The sequence below is a fragment of the Coffea eugenioides genome, chromosome 5 (genome assembly GCF_003713205.1).
Source record: "Coffea eugenioides isolate CCC68of chromosome 5, Ceug_1.0, whole genome shotgun sequence".
Lineage (NCBI taxonomy): Eukaryota > Viridiplantae > Streptophyta > Magnoliopsida > Gentianales > Rubiaceae > Coffea > Coffea eugenioides.
The window spans coordinates 35,171,709-35,186,926 of NC_040039.1; the positions used below are offsets into that span (position 1 = coordinate 35,171,709).

The window sequence follows — 15,218 nt, forward strand, 5'->3', positions numbered from 1 at the left end:
GCAGGTATCTCTTTCGATGAGTTTGGATCAATTTTTGCCCATGAAATTCTGAAACCAGTGCTGGTTTAGGCCTCTTTCGGGTCTCGTGCGAACCAGTTAACTCCTTCTTACACATTGATGAGGTACCTCCACTGGGGGCAAATTATTTTGGAGTACTGATAGCTACTTCGTCACTTTTGTTGTTTGAAATTATATCATCAGCTTCGAGTTCAGGTGGTGAATTGTTACCAACACCTTCTTAACGGAATTCAAGAAACGGCGGCTGAAAAAAAAAAGTTACAAAAAAAAAATATATTAAAAAAAGGAAAGAAAAAATGGAGAGATGATTACCTTAAGTGGCGACACTCCAACTGACGGTGGTGTAAAGGAAACCTCCTCCAAATCAGAGGATGTCCTCTTCTTTGATTGGTTCCAATGACGGTCTTGACTACTGCTACCGCTCGCCAACGAATGGGCTCCTTCTTAGGTAGATCCGATGCCCTGAACTTGAATCCCTTCGTTTTCTATGGCCTCGATAGAGTCACGATCGTCCACCTTTTCGATTTCAACATCTCCTTCTGTGCGAGTCACCGATAAGGATTTTGAAACTTTGGGCGGCGTCTTCTTCGCTGGAATCACTGGTTGTGCCTCTTTGATGGCCTGTCGAGAGTTCTTGGAAAATTTATTTTTTGCGGCAATGTTTTCGAGGGACTGCTAATAATTTTGTTCTTCCACAAGGTGGATGAGGTAAGACCCGTTACAATCTCTATAGCTCCATTATGATGCACTGAGTCGTTGGCGGAGGTGACCTTACCCTTCTTCAATGATTGCTGAGGGATCTTAACGGTGAGTTTAAAGGGAGTTGAAGAGATACTATTTGACCGAGTCGACCATCAAACGTCATAGTGTTTTGTGATCAACGGATGCTTTCTGTGCGTGGGTATAGTCATCCGAGATCGCGTCTGCGTGCGGACTGAGGAATCCCATAGTTGAATAGCCTCATCCAAAGTATAAGTGTGAGTGATCTCTTTCAAGTTGTTGGGAATGTCCTGACAAAAGCCGAATTGTCTGCTAAACCTGCAAGGATTATATTTTTCAATAATGAAAGTATTGTCCTTACATAGAGTTAGCGTTGACTAATGAAGTAACTCGTAAGTCTCGATGATAAAGATCCATCGTCGATCAACACATTTTCTTTATTCTCGGTCCAACACAATTTGGGAAGCATCAAAGGATTCACTTCTTTGAAGATTTCCTCAGCTTCTGATTTACCGTAAAATATTGTCATCTTCTCATCGCTAAATCTCGTCATGCACGCATGGTGGCTACTCACTTGATTATTCTTGTGATATACGTCAAAATATTGGTCAATCCAAGCATAGACGTAATGGATTGGAAAAGTTACTCCGCATTCTCCAAGGTTAGGGGCGTGGACGATCTCTCTCAACCCATGATATATGCTCGCAAGAACGGGAATTGCAAGACAAAATCTTTTTCCTGTGACCATTAAGCATGCAACCTTGAAGACACTTGAGTGAATATGATCGACCTTTTTGCTTGGCAAAAGGAACTTGCAAATCCAACACGCTATGAATGCCGCAATATAGGTTTCCTCTCTTAGAAACCCTGGGATACCCAGGGTGTCAAAAGGGACATTGAAGTCATTCGTATCGGCAAGGTCGTAAGGCTCCACGCTTCCAGAAGGGTTATAAGTCATTTTTGGTTTAGATGTGGTCTTCCTTCTATTCGCTCTACTCGGAGGAGCCCTATACCTAGCCTCTCCTTTAAACCAGAAGCGAATCCAGTCCTTCATCCATATCCCTTGGTCATTCGTCCAAAGGTGGTAGTAAGCGGAAAAGAGGTGCCTGCAACTCTCGGGGAGAAGTGGCTTCCCTTCTTTGTCACGAGTGAGGAGCTCCTGCGCCGAAGGAACAACTTCATCGAAGAACGAGCCATCGATCGAAAGGCCACCAAGTCGATAAAGGTCCCAAAGCGTGATGGACAACTCCCCAACGGGCGTATGGAGTGTGTTCGTCGAGGGGCACAAATATTTGAAGAAGGCTCGGAAGATATTTTCACAGCGGTCGTAGGAGTATCTTGACGCGTAGACGGCTTCAAATATGCTAGCGCGTGTGAGTATGTCTTTATACCTTCCAAGCATGTCCTCAACCCACTCCCAATAATGGGAGGTGAAGCACGCCTCACCGAAGAAGGACGAAGGGATTTTCCATATAGCTTTGTCAATATTGAATTCCACGAACGGAAGCGTGAATTTGGCTATTTTCGAATCTCCATTGTGAAGTGACGAGTTTAATACGACCACTTCTTCTTCCCTCGACGTAGTGGAGAAAGTCGTTGGTGCCACCACTTCTTTGGTCCACTTGCTAGTCCAATCTTCAACATGAAAGCATCCTTCAAGGGGTATGAAAGACTCAGCGAGCGGGCCGATTGCTGGTTTGTAAACATGTAGTGACAAGCTCTTTGATTGAGGCCCACCCCGTTCGTCCGTCAATGAAATATGTGGCAATGGCGTGGCGTAGTCCTTAATTTGCATATTTGCTGAAATTTTGAAAAAGAAAATATTAGATGGTGAAGAGAATTTCTTACAAAATTTTGGTAACTAAATTTCCTGTTCGGTTGAGCTTTTCCCAAGTCCTTGAAATTGCTTCAAATTCCCCTCCAAGCACGGTTTTGGTTTTCTATGAAGAAGCAAGTTAATAACATTGAGATCGAAATCATGTATGGCAGTAATATTTGGGACGCAAAACGACTGGTGTGAAAATTGATATCACATTTCCAACCATAAGGAGTAGCTCAGAGATAATATTTTGAGCCAACCTTCATTCTCAAATAACATCTAAAAGGCATACATGACTTTGAATAATATTTAAAAGGCACCTCAAATAATATTTCGAGCCAATCTCCATTCAGTCAATTTTAATTTGCCAGCCGAGACCCGAGCTTCATTCTCAAATAATATTTTGAGAATTTATTTGGTAAAATCGTGGGGGCTCTAAGCATTTCAATTGACTAAAGCTTCTTGTAATAATTGAATATTGCAAGTAAAAAAAAAATGATGAAGCCGCAAGTACCTGGTACGAAGGAATTTTTTTTTTTGTAACCAACGGATGACGACTGACTCTGGCGGCAGCGGCAACTTGACGATGCAGCTGAAGAGACAAATAAAACTCGTTCAAGAGTTTGCGACCTAGGGATGGCTATTTACAAGGAAAAGTTCGATGTGAATCCGAGCCAAAAAGAAAGTCTCCGTCCGTGGGAATTCAGGAAGTCGATTCCTCGTTGGGATGACTTTACTGAGCCGAAATGGATTTGTCAAGAGCCTCGTGGAAATCAGATGCTTGAATGCGATGTTTCAGCTGATGGGAGCAGATCAAATATGATGCTAAGTATTGGATTTGAAATAAATGGAAACCGTGCGCAAGATGACTAGAAGGCTATGTTATCCTACGAGTTCAAAATGCAACATACGTAAGGTGCAAATTTCAAGTACCAAGGATGAATCAAAATAAACAAAGTCTATTACCGAAAGTTCCTCATAATGGTTAAGTGTTGAAAAAAGGGGGTCTTGGATACCTAAATGTCAAATATTTACATTAAAGAGATGGCTGGCAGCCATAATGTAATCAATTCCTGCAGTAAGAAGCTTCATGCGAAACCAATAAAAAGAGATACATGCGATGCTTAGTACCTTGCACGAAAATAGGGGGAAAAAAAAAGAAAGAAAGAAAGAGCATACAAAGCGTAGTGTATGTACCTCCAAGTCAACAATGGTAACTAGTTGTTGCGGGAAGACAACAAATTGGGGCGAATTAGCAGACAACGAATAGCGACAACAATGAAAAGAGAAAGCGGCGGCAACCTTTGTTGAGTAAACTACAAAGTACCGGCGACAAGCAATAACTGAAGCTTCACAATTTTGGCCTTAGTCTTGAGTATTTTATAGCGGGGGGGGGGGGAGGGTCTCGCTAAAGGCATGCAGAAATTCAAGTCCAAACTCAAGTAGATTTATAGTTCATTCACGGGTCTCCTTCATTCCCAAATCCTCTATTGATAAGAGTTCGTCATGGGCAGGTCAACTAGTTCCTTTTTGTTCGCGCATGAAAGTTTAGCATCAGGAATTATGAGAACTCCAATAAATGGAATCCAAGTCCAATACGGAGTCCTCTGGGTCAATTACATTATGAAAAACCACTGGCATGGAAAAGTGGGTACTGACATGGCTTATGTCTTCGAGGGATGAGGGAATGCAGTTTCCTTTTGTAATTAAAAGGTTGCATCTCGGTAGGAGTTGTCTACAATTCTTGAAAGTATACTTTCCAGGTTTCACGGATTGAGCCTGCCCAAGGAAAAAATTGACTAATTCATAAAAGATAAGAGTTCTAGTCAAGCTTTGAGATGTCAAACGTGTATGTCGTTTGCATCCTAAGGAGCAAAAGAAAGCTTGGGAATTCGGGCAAGATAACGAAGATGTTATTTGGTCTTGGGAGCTGATACTGCCAGATGATGCATGTATTTGATAACATAGCGGTGAAATGTAAAATGTCTTGCATGACCATCTCATAAAAGCAGCCCTCTCTAAATTATCATTGGTCTATATTGGTTCATGAGGCATTTGATAACACCATGTCGTCATTGGTTCAATAGCCACGGCATTGCAGAGCTTTGAATAAAGACCATGAATTGATATTTGAATTGCAAAGCTTTGAGTGAAGCCACGGCATTGAATGGACTTTACTTGGATTGATATTCAAACGGTGGACACAAAGCTTCCAAATTGAGTAATCCGGCCTCGGGACTTACGGGACTTGCAGGACCTTCCTAATCATCATCAACATCAAATACTACTTGAATTCATATGCTATTTGGAATCCGACTTACGGGACTTGCGAGACTTTCCCAATCATCTTGAAATTCAAATACTACGTAAGATGATCCGGCCTCGGGAAATTGAAAGCACTAAGTGCATGCAATCCTCATTCCATGTTATCAATTAAGGACCATGACTGGGAGCTTCATATATTAACGGATTTGAATTGGAGATTAATGTTGTCTTGCTCCCAGGACAACCGAATTAAGCTGAAAAAAAAAATGTCGAAACTTGTTCGTTCAAGTTTTACTCTTCGCAAACAAGTTTGACGGGGCATTTGTAGACAATGGAATTTTGATTAAATTCTAAAAATTACCATTGGCCTATAAATTATTTTATGGCTTATTTTTATCCAATTGGATATTGCCGTGTGTCATGTACAGTTGGAAAAATTGGTTATTAAATGGCCAATTATATTTTACCACGCGTCAAGGTGAGGTGTTCCAAATCAATTCAAATTGCAAGGATATCTCCACCAACCATATCATATCATATCCCATGCCTATTGGATAAATATTTAAGTATTTATTTCTTATTAAAGTGATAATATTTAGAGTTGTTTAATCCAAGTATATTTCTTATATACTGCAATAGCTTGGCCAATCAAACGGCGCCACGTCACGTGTCCCCACGAGTCTGGCCAATCGATGAATTACTTATCTCTTTATTAATAAATATAAAATGAAGAGATAACATTTGACTGGTATAGTCCTAATATGACTGCACGTCTTGCAAGACCAGTAAAGTGGTACACAGGTCTTCAACCTCTACCCCTTGATACAGCTATAAATAGGAGTCTTTCAACCAAATCAAACACAGACAGGGACAAACACTAGGAGGCATCTCATACACTCAAGTGGTGAAGTTCCAAACTACGAAGGTCTGGGTCTTCAAGCTCTTCAAGTCTTCCATATATCAAGACTTGAGCCTCCAATATTTTCACGTCCTTCAAATCTTCCATATCAAGATTCGAAGGAATCGGTGGTGGATCCAAGAACAAGTTGCGAAGCCCTTGGATTGGCATTCGAGGAGAAGAATCGAGGGAAACTCTCCACAAGTTCGAGGAAATTCCAGAGATTGTACTCACATATTTTTCTTAAATTTATATATCACATATTTGTCGTGTATATTTCTTGTTTCTGCAGACTTGAAATTTTATCGCGTACAACTACATTTTTATACTGATGGCTTCTGTTTTTTGTTACAAGTAATTCTTGACATGTGGTGTGCAACTTCTTCGCCAAGCTTGGCAGTTGCACTTATGGAACTCTCCATCACGGGTACTCTTTCTGTCCATTATTTGCTGATACAGAGTTGGTTTACTAGCTTGTCTAATTATAATGGAATGATTAAGCTTTTGAAACGTCACTCTTTAGTTTCTGTAATTTAACTTTATAAATTAAACAATTGATTTTAGGGGTTTGCTTGAACTTGGATGGTGTGTTTATTAGGAGTTTGTCTAAAATTTACTGTTTGGATTGCTGAGTTTTTTAAAAATTAGTTTTTTAATAAAATTTAAAAAAAAAACTCTAAAAATTACTCTAGAAAGTAGTTTAAATTTTTTTAATGTTTAAAAAATATCCCAAAACATATTCTAAAAACTTATTTATTCTTAAATATTTCAAAATATTTTCTAAAATATATTCTAAAAACTCTGTTACAGTAAAATTTTTCAAAAATACTCTCAAAAACAGCTAATGCAAACGGATGCTCCCGGGCCACCACCATAAGCAGCACCTCTGCAACCCACCACCAGCAGCCACCCCCACCCATCCCTTCTCTCCTCTCCTGCCCTTTCTCCCTCTTCGAACACCGGCACCCCCTCTTCCCCTTGACTCACCGTGCCATCCCTTCCTCTTCTCTCCCACCCATTGCCTGCTCCTCCCTCCCTCTCCCCCACCTATGGCCCGCCTCCATCGCCTGTCCAATCTAGAAAGAGGGGGGAGGAAAGAAGAAGAAGGGGGGAAAGGCAGGAGGAGGGGGATGAAGGGAGGAGAAAAGGAGCAGGAGGTAGGAGAGGGAGGCAGTGTTGGTGGAATGGTGGTGGGTGTTTTTCTAGTGTATTTTTTTGTTGGTATTTCTCTTAAACTTGTGGGTGTTTTAGAGCTTACCAAAGATGGAGTTGTAGCGAAAAATTGTCTTTCTAAAACACCCCTAAATCAGGGATGCCGAACATATTCTTGAATTGGAGGAAAAGTATGAAGTAGTTAACTTCTTTTTATCATTCATGTCTAAACAATGTATCCTTGAGATAATATGTTATTCATAGAGATTTTCTGGTCTTCTATTTGTGCTAAAAAATTTTGAAACTTTCAAGTATCGCAATTCATTTTCATTTTCCTCCTTTTCTTCCCCCCCCAACATTCACCTCTTTTTCTTCATAAAAATATTTGCCAAGTATTCTTCCTAAAATGCTGTTTTTTGGGTGTGACATCATTTATTTTGCAATCAGAGTTGCCTCAGTATCTTTTCTATGGGGGATTTTGCCGTGATGGGGGTGTGATTGGCATAACTCAACCTAGACGAGTTGCAGCTGTATCAGTTGCAGCTATTAGATTTGATGATATGCTATTGAGGTACATTGTATAACTGGTAATTTAGTTATATTTTGACATATCTGTGTTTTTGTAGTTTAAGATAGTTTCAGGATTTACCTAACCTTTTGGGGATTAAGCCTATTGATAAACATCTAGAAGTTTGGTAATATCTTGATCTAAAAGACGTTGTTTGTGGCAAGCGAGAATCAATTTTTACTGCTGATTGCTACTTTCAAAATGCGAATACAATTGTGGATAACAGGGAAGCATTATTGGACCCGTGTCTCTCGAAGTATTCAGTTATTATTGTAGATGAGGCTCATGAGAGAACAGTTCACACTGATGTGTTGCTTGGTCTGCTGAAGAGTGTGTAGAAAACAAGGTCCAGTGTCAATAAAGTAATGAATGGTCATGCCCAGAATGGGCTGCTAATGGGAGCAGAAAATGATAATAGTTTCTTGATGCCATGCCATGGCAAGAAATTATCTCCACTAAAGTTAATTATCATGTCTGCTGGTTTGGATGCATGGGTTTTTTCTGAGTACTTTGGTGGTGCAAAAGAGCTGTTCATGTCCGGGGCCGACGGTATCCAGTTGATATACTATATACGCATCAGCCTGAGTCAGATTATCTAGATGCAGCATTGATAACCATATTTCAGGTGGTTTGTCGATCTTTCTTTGGTTTCTTTGTATCTATCCATAGTTTCTGTGGATCATCATGTGATACTTACTGGTTTTTTTCTTAGATCCATATTGTTACAATGTTCAGAGGTAGTACACTAGTTTATTTGTGCATTTCCTTTTGGAAAAATGGCCAATTTCGTCCCTGTACTTATTTATAGTGTCAATTTCGTCTCAATATAATTTTTTTGGCTAATTTGATACCTATACTTATTTTACGTTACCAATTGAGGAACGCCGCGACGGCGCCACCATGTAAATTCGATTAACCTACTAATTGAGCAACTAAGCAGGGATATTTCGGTCACTTCACTGCTTCTTCATTTTTCACCTTTTCTTCTTCATCTTGCTTATCACCATCCACAGAAGCCATAGCCGGAGTAACAGATCCGTCTCACTCCAACCAGGCGTTCAGCAGAGTCCCCAAATACACAAGAAGGAATGTCATTTTGATTATGTGGCTGGGAAACCGCCATTGAGCTAGACTGATTATTATATTCATGATTGACATTAGAATACTTCTCAGACGCACTTTGATCAACCATGGCCCTAGCTTCAAATTCAAGTCGTTTCGCTTCATAGGCTCTTGAAGCTTCCTTTATAAAATAATTACCCAACCAGATCCTCTTTCCCTTAAACGGGTTGCGAATTTCTGCAGCCCATTTTCCCCATTTCCTCTGCCTGAGACCTTTGTATTTGGATGAAGGAAAGCCTTGATTGAGGTTAACTCTACAGTTTAGCTAAACCAGTCTTTTTCTTGGGGTTGTTTTTCTCCATATTATTGCTCTCTTGACAGGAATTTTTAGCTTCCGGTGCAACAGCCATAGCCACAGGCTAACCAGGTTGCCTTATCAACTCCACAATAGGGAGAATAATCTCTCTAAGAAATCTCTTAGGCCTCTTTTCAATCATCCTTTCATCATCTGATGAATCAGTATCAGTAGCATCCGAATCGTAACAAAAGACCCGAATCTTCCTCACGGGTCTGGTGGGTTCAGCCATGATTTTTGGCCTTTTGTTATGGTACTCTTGATTCAGTAAGACATATATAAATAGGTACAGGTTCAACCGGGGGCAGGGAGAGGTCAGTTGGCGTGGAATTTGCATTCGCTAGTTTTCTTGGGGCTCTATCAATCAAGAGAAGAGGAAGAAAGATATGGCTCTCCCAAAGGCTAAGGAGATCATGTCGGCCAATCCCGTTGTTGTTTTCAAGTCCTCCTCTCACTCTCCTATCTTCTCTATTTGCTTACATGATCTTTCGTTTTGCAATTCTAGCTAGAGTAATTAATTTGGAATGGTGGGTGAGGAGGTGGGGATCGGGATCGGGGATCCAAGTCTGGTAATATTGAAAATTGGGCAGCAAGTCGTACTCTCCGTTTTGCGTCAGCGTGAAGAAGCTGCTGGGTTAAAGATCAACTACCCAACATAATTTAAATTCTTCCAAAAAAAATAAAAGAAAAGGGGATGCATATCAGGTATGAAGTCCTCTAAAGAATAAAAAAAGTGATAAAAATCACTTTATGTGAAATCCCCAAAACATATTACTCCAGAACAAGTCCTTTTGGGCCTCAATCGTATTGAAACAGTTGGGAAAAGAAGAGAGAGAGAGAGAGCTCTACTGGTTTGCAGAGGAGAAATTTCTAATTGGTGATAGCTAGTAACAGAACAACAGAGGAAACTGAAATCCAGTAGAGCTTCTTCAGCAAAGCCCCAATATTCCCAAAACTGAAAGCCTGGTCTCGCGTACGTCACCGGCATCTGTCCTCGAGTTGGAGTGAGACGGATCTGCTACTCCGGCTATGGCTTCTGTGGATGGTGATAAGCAAGATGAAAAAGAAAATGTGAAAAATGAAGAAGCAGTGAAGTGACCGAAATACCCCTGCTTAGTTGCTCAATTAGTAGGTTAATCGAATTTATATGGTGGTGCCGCCGCGGCGTTCCTCAATTGGTAACGCAAAATAAGTATAGGTATCAAATTGGCCAAAAAAGTATATTGGGACTAAATTGACACTATAAAAAAGTATAGGGACGAAATTGACCATTTTTTCCTTTCCTTTTCTTCTACAAAATATCGTTGATACTTGGTTATTTAGCTGCATATTTCTGTTGTACTGGGCCTGAGCATTGAATGCCTTCAATTACAATACTAAAAATTTATATAGGACTACTAAAAAAAAAAGGTGAAAATATTGAAGCTGCAATTTTGAAGAACAAGATGGACTTGGCCAAGCACATTTCAACTCAAAAACATTATTCATCAATAGCATTCATTGAAAGAGGTAAATTTATCGTCTCATGAATCTTTAATTTAGAAAACCCCTTGAACAAAATAGCCAAACATCATAAAAACAACAAAAAATTATTGCTTTTCTACAACATGCTTTCTACACTTTAAACGCAATTGTTAACAATACAGAGAACAAAGGTGAACCATACTACAATGCTTGCAGAGGATGCAGCACCAAAATTATCAATTTCGAAGAAGATGTAAAATGCCCCAAATGCAATTATCCAATAAAAGATTTTACACTAAAGTAAGTCATTCAATTAAATGCATGACATAAAAGCTAGACTTGAGAAAGACAAACCTGAAAAGCACAGGTAACAACTTAATATCATTTCCAAAATAGGTACAATATAAGGATAGAAGTCGTTGATGGACAAGATATACCAACAATAATATTATTTGAGGACTTGGCAACTAATTTTATTAGATGTCTAGTTCAAGAATATATGGATAGCACTACATCTTCCAAAGTAAGTTCATAAAAAGTATTAAAATTATAAACACATTAACTCTTATTAGTTAAGCATTTAATTAAAATCTATCTGATCTACAAATACTGAAAACCAACAAGACTAGGAGAAATCAAAGTTCTATAGCAAAATAATTGTCACAAAGTATAAGGAGTTCAAATTCCTCATCAAGTTGAATAGGATCGACCACTCCTCCAATGAACATCTATCAATAGTGGCAATAGCATTCGAACAGCTACCAAATACAAACAAAGAAGAAGAGGCCACTCCAGCTATTGCAACCGAACAACATGCTCGGCAAAACATAATAAAAGATAAAAATTAAAAGGTGATTGAAATTGAAGATGATGTTCAAAACCAAAAAAGGGAGAGCAAGAAATGATGCATCTAAACTCAAAACTCAATTGAAAAAAAAGATAAAAGTCAAGAAAGATTAAAGCACTAATGATTATTGTTTCACGTTTAATATCTTCTGTTTTTCTTCATCTTACATTCAATAAGATTGCTTTTGTTAGGTTTGGTTCCAGGAAATTGACAAACGAGAATAATAGAGTTCTTGTCAACTCAATGATGATAATAATAAAACAAATAAATCAAACAGAGAAACACGAAATTTTCGTGGTTTGGTCCAATTGACCTACGTCCACGGGCGAAGGGGTTGTAAATTTACTATAACAGAAAAAGTGTACAAAATTCTAGGAAATAATTCTCGGATCCAAAAGGCACCTAAAACTGAAAACACAAAAGAGGTTAAATAGCACTAAATGCTTAATGGCCCAAAGGCCCATGACTTTCTCTTTTGGTTTGATTCCAAACCAAAACTCCTCTCAGATTGAGGCACGGGCCCCCCAAAACTCTCTTGGACTGGTGCACATGTCACTTGGGCTGGTGCTCTTAGCACAATTAAACTCATTTAACTCCACTATATTTATAATCACCCAAAGGAAATATTTCTTTATAAAAATTTCGATGCGGGATATAAAGACACACTCAACAAATTTCCACCTTGGCGTGTATCCAACATCGATAAATAGTAGATAAATAGCAAACAAGCTCCACCTTCTCCATAAAAGTCCCAACGGATCTCAATGAACCACAAAAGTCCCAACGAACCACAACGAGCCACCAATGAACCAAGATGCAAAAGGCTCAACAGGTCCCAATAGGTCAAATCTCACAAAAAGGTTCAACAGATCTCAACGGGCTAAAAACCACGAACATAGTAATCGTACTCCACCTTTTTCTCAAAATCCTTAACGAGTTCCAACGGGTCAAATAACTCTTTTTCAAAACCCAACTGAACTCCAATGAAATTTTTTTTTCTCCACTCTCTATAGCATCCAAAACCTGTTATTGTCATCAAGACCCCAAAATTTGACCATGACCCAAAACCTGAAAGTCTGATACCAATTTGTTAGGTCGGGTCCCAGGAAATTGACAAATGAGAATAATAGGGTTCTTGCCAATTCAATGATGACAATAATAAAACAAATAAATCAAATAGAAAAACACGAAATTTACGTAGTTCGGTCTAATTGACCTAAGTCTACGGGTGAAGGGATAACAGATTTATTATAACAGAAAGAGAGTAGAAAATCTTAGGAAATAATTTTCGGATCCAAAATGTACCTAAGACTGAAAACACAAAAGAGGTTAAATAGCACTAAATGCTTAATGGCCCAAAGGCCCATGACTTGCTTTTTTGGTTTGATGCAAAACCAAAACTCCTCTCAGATTGGGGCACGAGCCCTCCAAAACTCTCTTGGACTGGTGCACATGGCACTTGGGCTGGTGCTCTTAGCACAATTAAACTCACTTAATTCCACTATATTTATAATCACCAAAATGAAATATTTCTTTATAAAAATTCCGATGTGAAATACAAAGACACACTCAACAGCTTTGCATTGCTAATTTTTCAAAATTTTGTAACACACAATTCCTACACTTCCTTCTATTCCCAACTCTACATTCCAAAGGCAAATTCATCATAAAAACAAAACAAAATGATATAACTACATATCATCCAACGACGTGCAACGCATGTACAATATTACCTGTAATTAATGAAAGCAGTAATTTCATATCAGATAGTAACAAAGAAAGAGCAGAGACATGTGGAAAGGCCTCAAGTAGGCGGACATTCTTATCGCTTCTAACCACTAACATGTTTTAACCACCAACAAAAATCTCGCACGACTTACACACATTAATTAAAAAGTAGATTGCATTGGTCCACTAACTTTCACCAAAAAACAAAGAAAAGCTAGACTAACCTTAAACCTGGCACAATTAAAAACCTAATCAAAAACCAAATTCTGAATAAAAGCCGCCCAACTTGTCGCTTCTTCACAAGAAATATGAAATGACAAACTTTAAGAAGATAATAGAGTAGGTATACTCTTTAAGTCTAGAAGTCTAGGAGCTTACTTCATCAAGCCTTTAGACATCATTAGTAGGTATCTCTTGCTAAATGTAATTTTTTGCACAAAAGTCGGGAGAATGGAAAAATAAATCCTTAATAGTTAGCAATCTATCATACGGGGTACCAGTGTGTTAACGCTATTTTTCCTCACTTACTAGTACTGAGTTTTTGTTGTTTCCTAATGGAATGAGTAGCTATGCTTTCTTCCAAATAGGCATATAAAAGAGTCCAACTCAATCGAGTTTGTTCGATCAAAGTTTAAACTTAAGATTGCATTGACCGAATTCGAGTCTAGTTCAAGGAATGCAATTCATTGAAGAGCTCAAGCCAGATTCCTATATGCGAAGCTCGAAATCATGTCCTTCAATATGTTAATTTAATTTTTTTAATATTTATTAGTGTGAATCTTCTATTGTATCCCTCTCTTAAAATCATATAGAAAAAGGAACTTACTAAGATTCAGCTTTGCATATAAAATAATAATATTAGAAAATAATAATATATAGATTTTTGCCACTTAATACATGTTTTTTTGTACATATTTAGTTTAAGAATCCATAATTTTAACAAAAAAGATATTAGTTTTTAGGAGTTTCGAAAGGAAGAGCAGCCCAAAGTGTTTAAAAGTTGGCAAATTGACAAATACAAGTTATGTGTTCTAATTTCAAGTGTAAATTATCTAAGGAGCCCTAAAACTATCTCAATTGTCAACTTTTGGCTCTTTATCTATTTCAAATCTCAAATTTCCTTCTCAATAATAAAAAGTGTCAAATTTAATTCTTGAATTCATTTTCACCATTAGATCTATCAAATTTTGCCCCTATACCTGTCAACTTTAATGGTAGAGAAGGACTAAAGGATCAAAATTTGATGGCTTTTATTGTTGAAGGATCAGTTTGAGACTTAAAATAGATAACGGGTCAAAATAGATAATTAGAATAGTTTGGGGACTCATTAGTTAATTTACCCTAACTCCTATATGTCCTTCTACATGAAATCTCGCAGTCTTGACACTTAGAAGTGTTGACCATTCACCGTAATCCGCAATAGGCTTTGCCTCAAAGACGTCAATTAACGTGGGACAACGTGAATTTAGAAATTTTCTGGGCAATATGAGTACTAAAGAAAGGAAATAAAAATAATTTTCTAATCTCAGAAAAAGAAAGCAACTAAAGTCTTAACCCGAGAGTACTTGAGTTAGGATCATTTCTATTGAATCTTTCCATTGGTTTCTGTATTTATTCATATCTAAATTTATATAATGTTATAAAATTATGCTATTATGTCATTAATTTTCTTTTAACCTCCAGATCAATATATGAAAAAATAAAATTTTTTAAGAATATTTTGATATTCAATTTATATCAAACATTTAGACAGTAAAATGGGTCAACATTTTGATTAAATTTGTAATGATTGTTTAGACGGCAAAACTTGATTAATTTCATTCAAAATTTTATATATAACGAACACAAGTACTAAAATATATTATGAATAAGGTTGCTTCTCGAAAATAAAAATTTATTTTCAACAATAATTTTTAAATTAATTTTATTCAGGCGTAATGAAAAAGAGTTTTCTCCAGTACAATAGAAATAGAGCCTAATTCAGAGTATTTTGCCTGCATCTTTAGCCTTTCCTTTGGAGATAGAAAGGTTTCTTGGTTGACACTCAAATGTGCTATTAAGGAAAGAAAAAAGAAAAAAACATGTGCCGTTAAATCCATAATACTATATATAGGATTCGGTTATAACTAAACAAAATCTTTTGAGGCGGTCAATTCGGCTATCTATCTATCTATATATATATATATATATATATATATTTCCATAGCCTTCAATCCGCCTACAGTTATACTTGCAATAATTACTTTAGTAAATTCCGAACAAAGATTAATAACCGTCGCCAAGCAAAGAGGAGAAGCCGTCACGCCGCCGTAGCTTCTAGCT

At 37.8% G+C, this 15,218-nt stretch overlaps 1 protein-coding gene across 1 annotated transcript; it reads right to left on the reverse strand.

Moving 5' to 3' along the window:
• Nucleotides 1-8,440: 8,440 nt before the first annotated feature.
• LOC113771452 (ethylene-responsive transcription factor ERF118-like) lies at nt 8,441-9,089 on the reverse strand. The gene is made up of 2 exons (XM_027316030.1): nt 8,927-9,089; nt 8,441-8,799 (listed from the first exon to the last, which is right to left on the reverse strand). Exons 1-2 carry the CDS (start codon nt 9,087-9,089, stop codon nt 8,441-8,443), a joined length of 522 nt encoding a protein of 173 aa, XP_027171831.1.
• Between the last annotated feature and the right edge of the window lie 6,129 nt (nt 9,090-15,218).

What these genes read in the sequence shown, in the direction of transcription:
- LOC113771452 (XM_027316030.1), bottom strand. Translation starts at nt 9,089, where the DNA reads ATGGCTGAACCCACCAGACCCGTGAGGAAGATTCGGGTCTTTTGTTAC. An exon ending in GGAGTTGATAAGGCAACCTG is followed by an intron (nt 8,800 to 8,926) that starts GTTAGCCTGTGG and finishes ACCTCAATCAAG; the next exon opens with GCTTTCCTTCATCCAAATAC.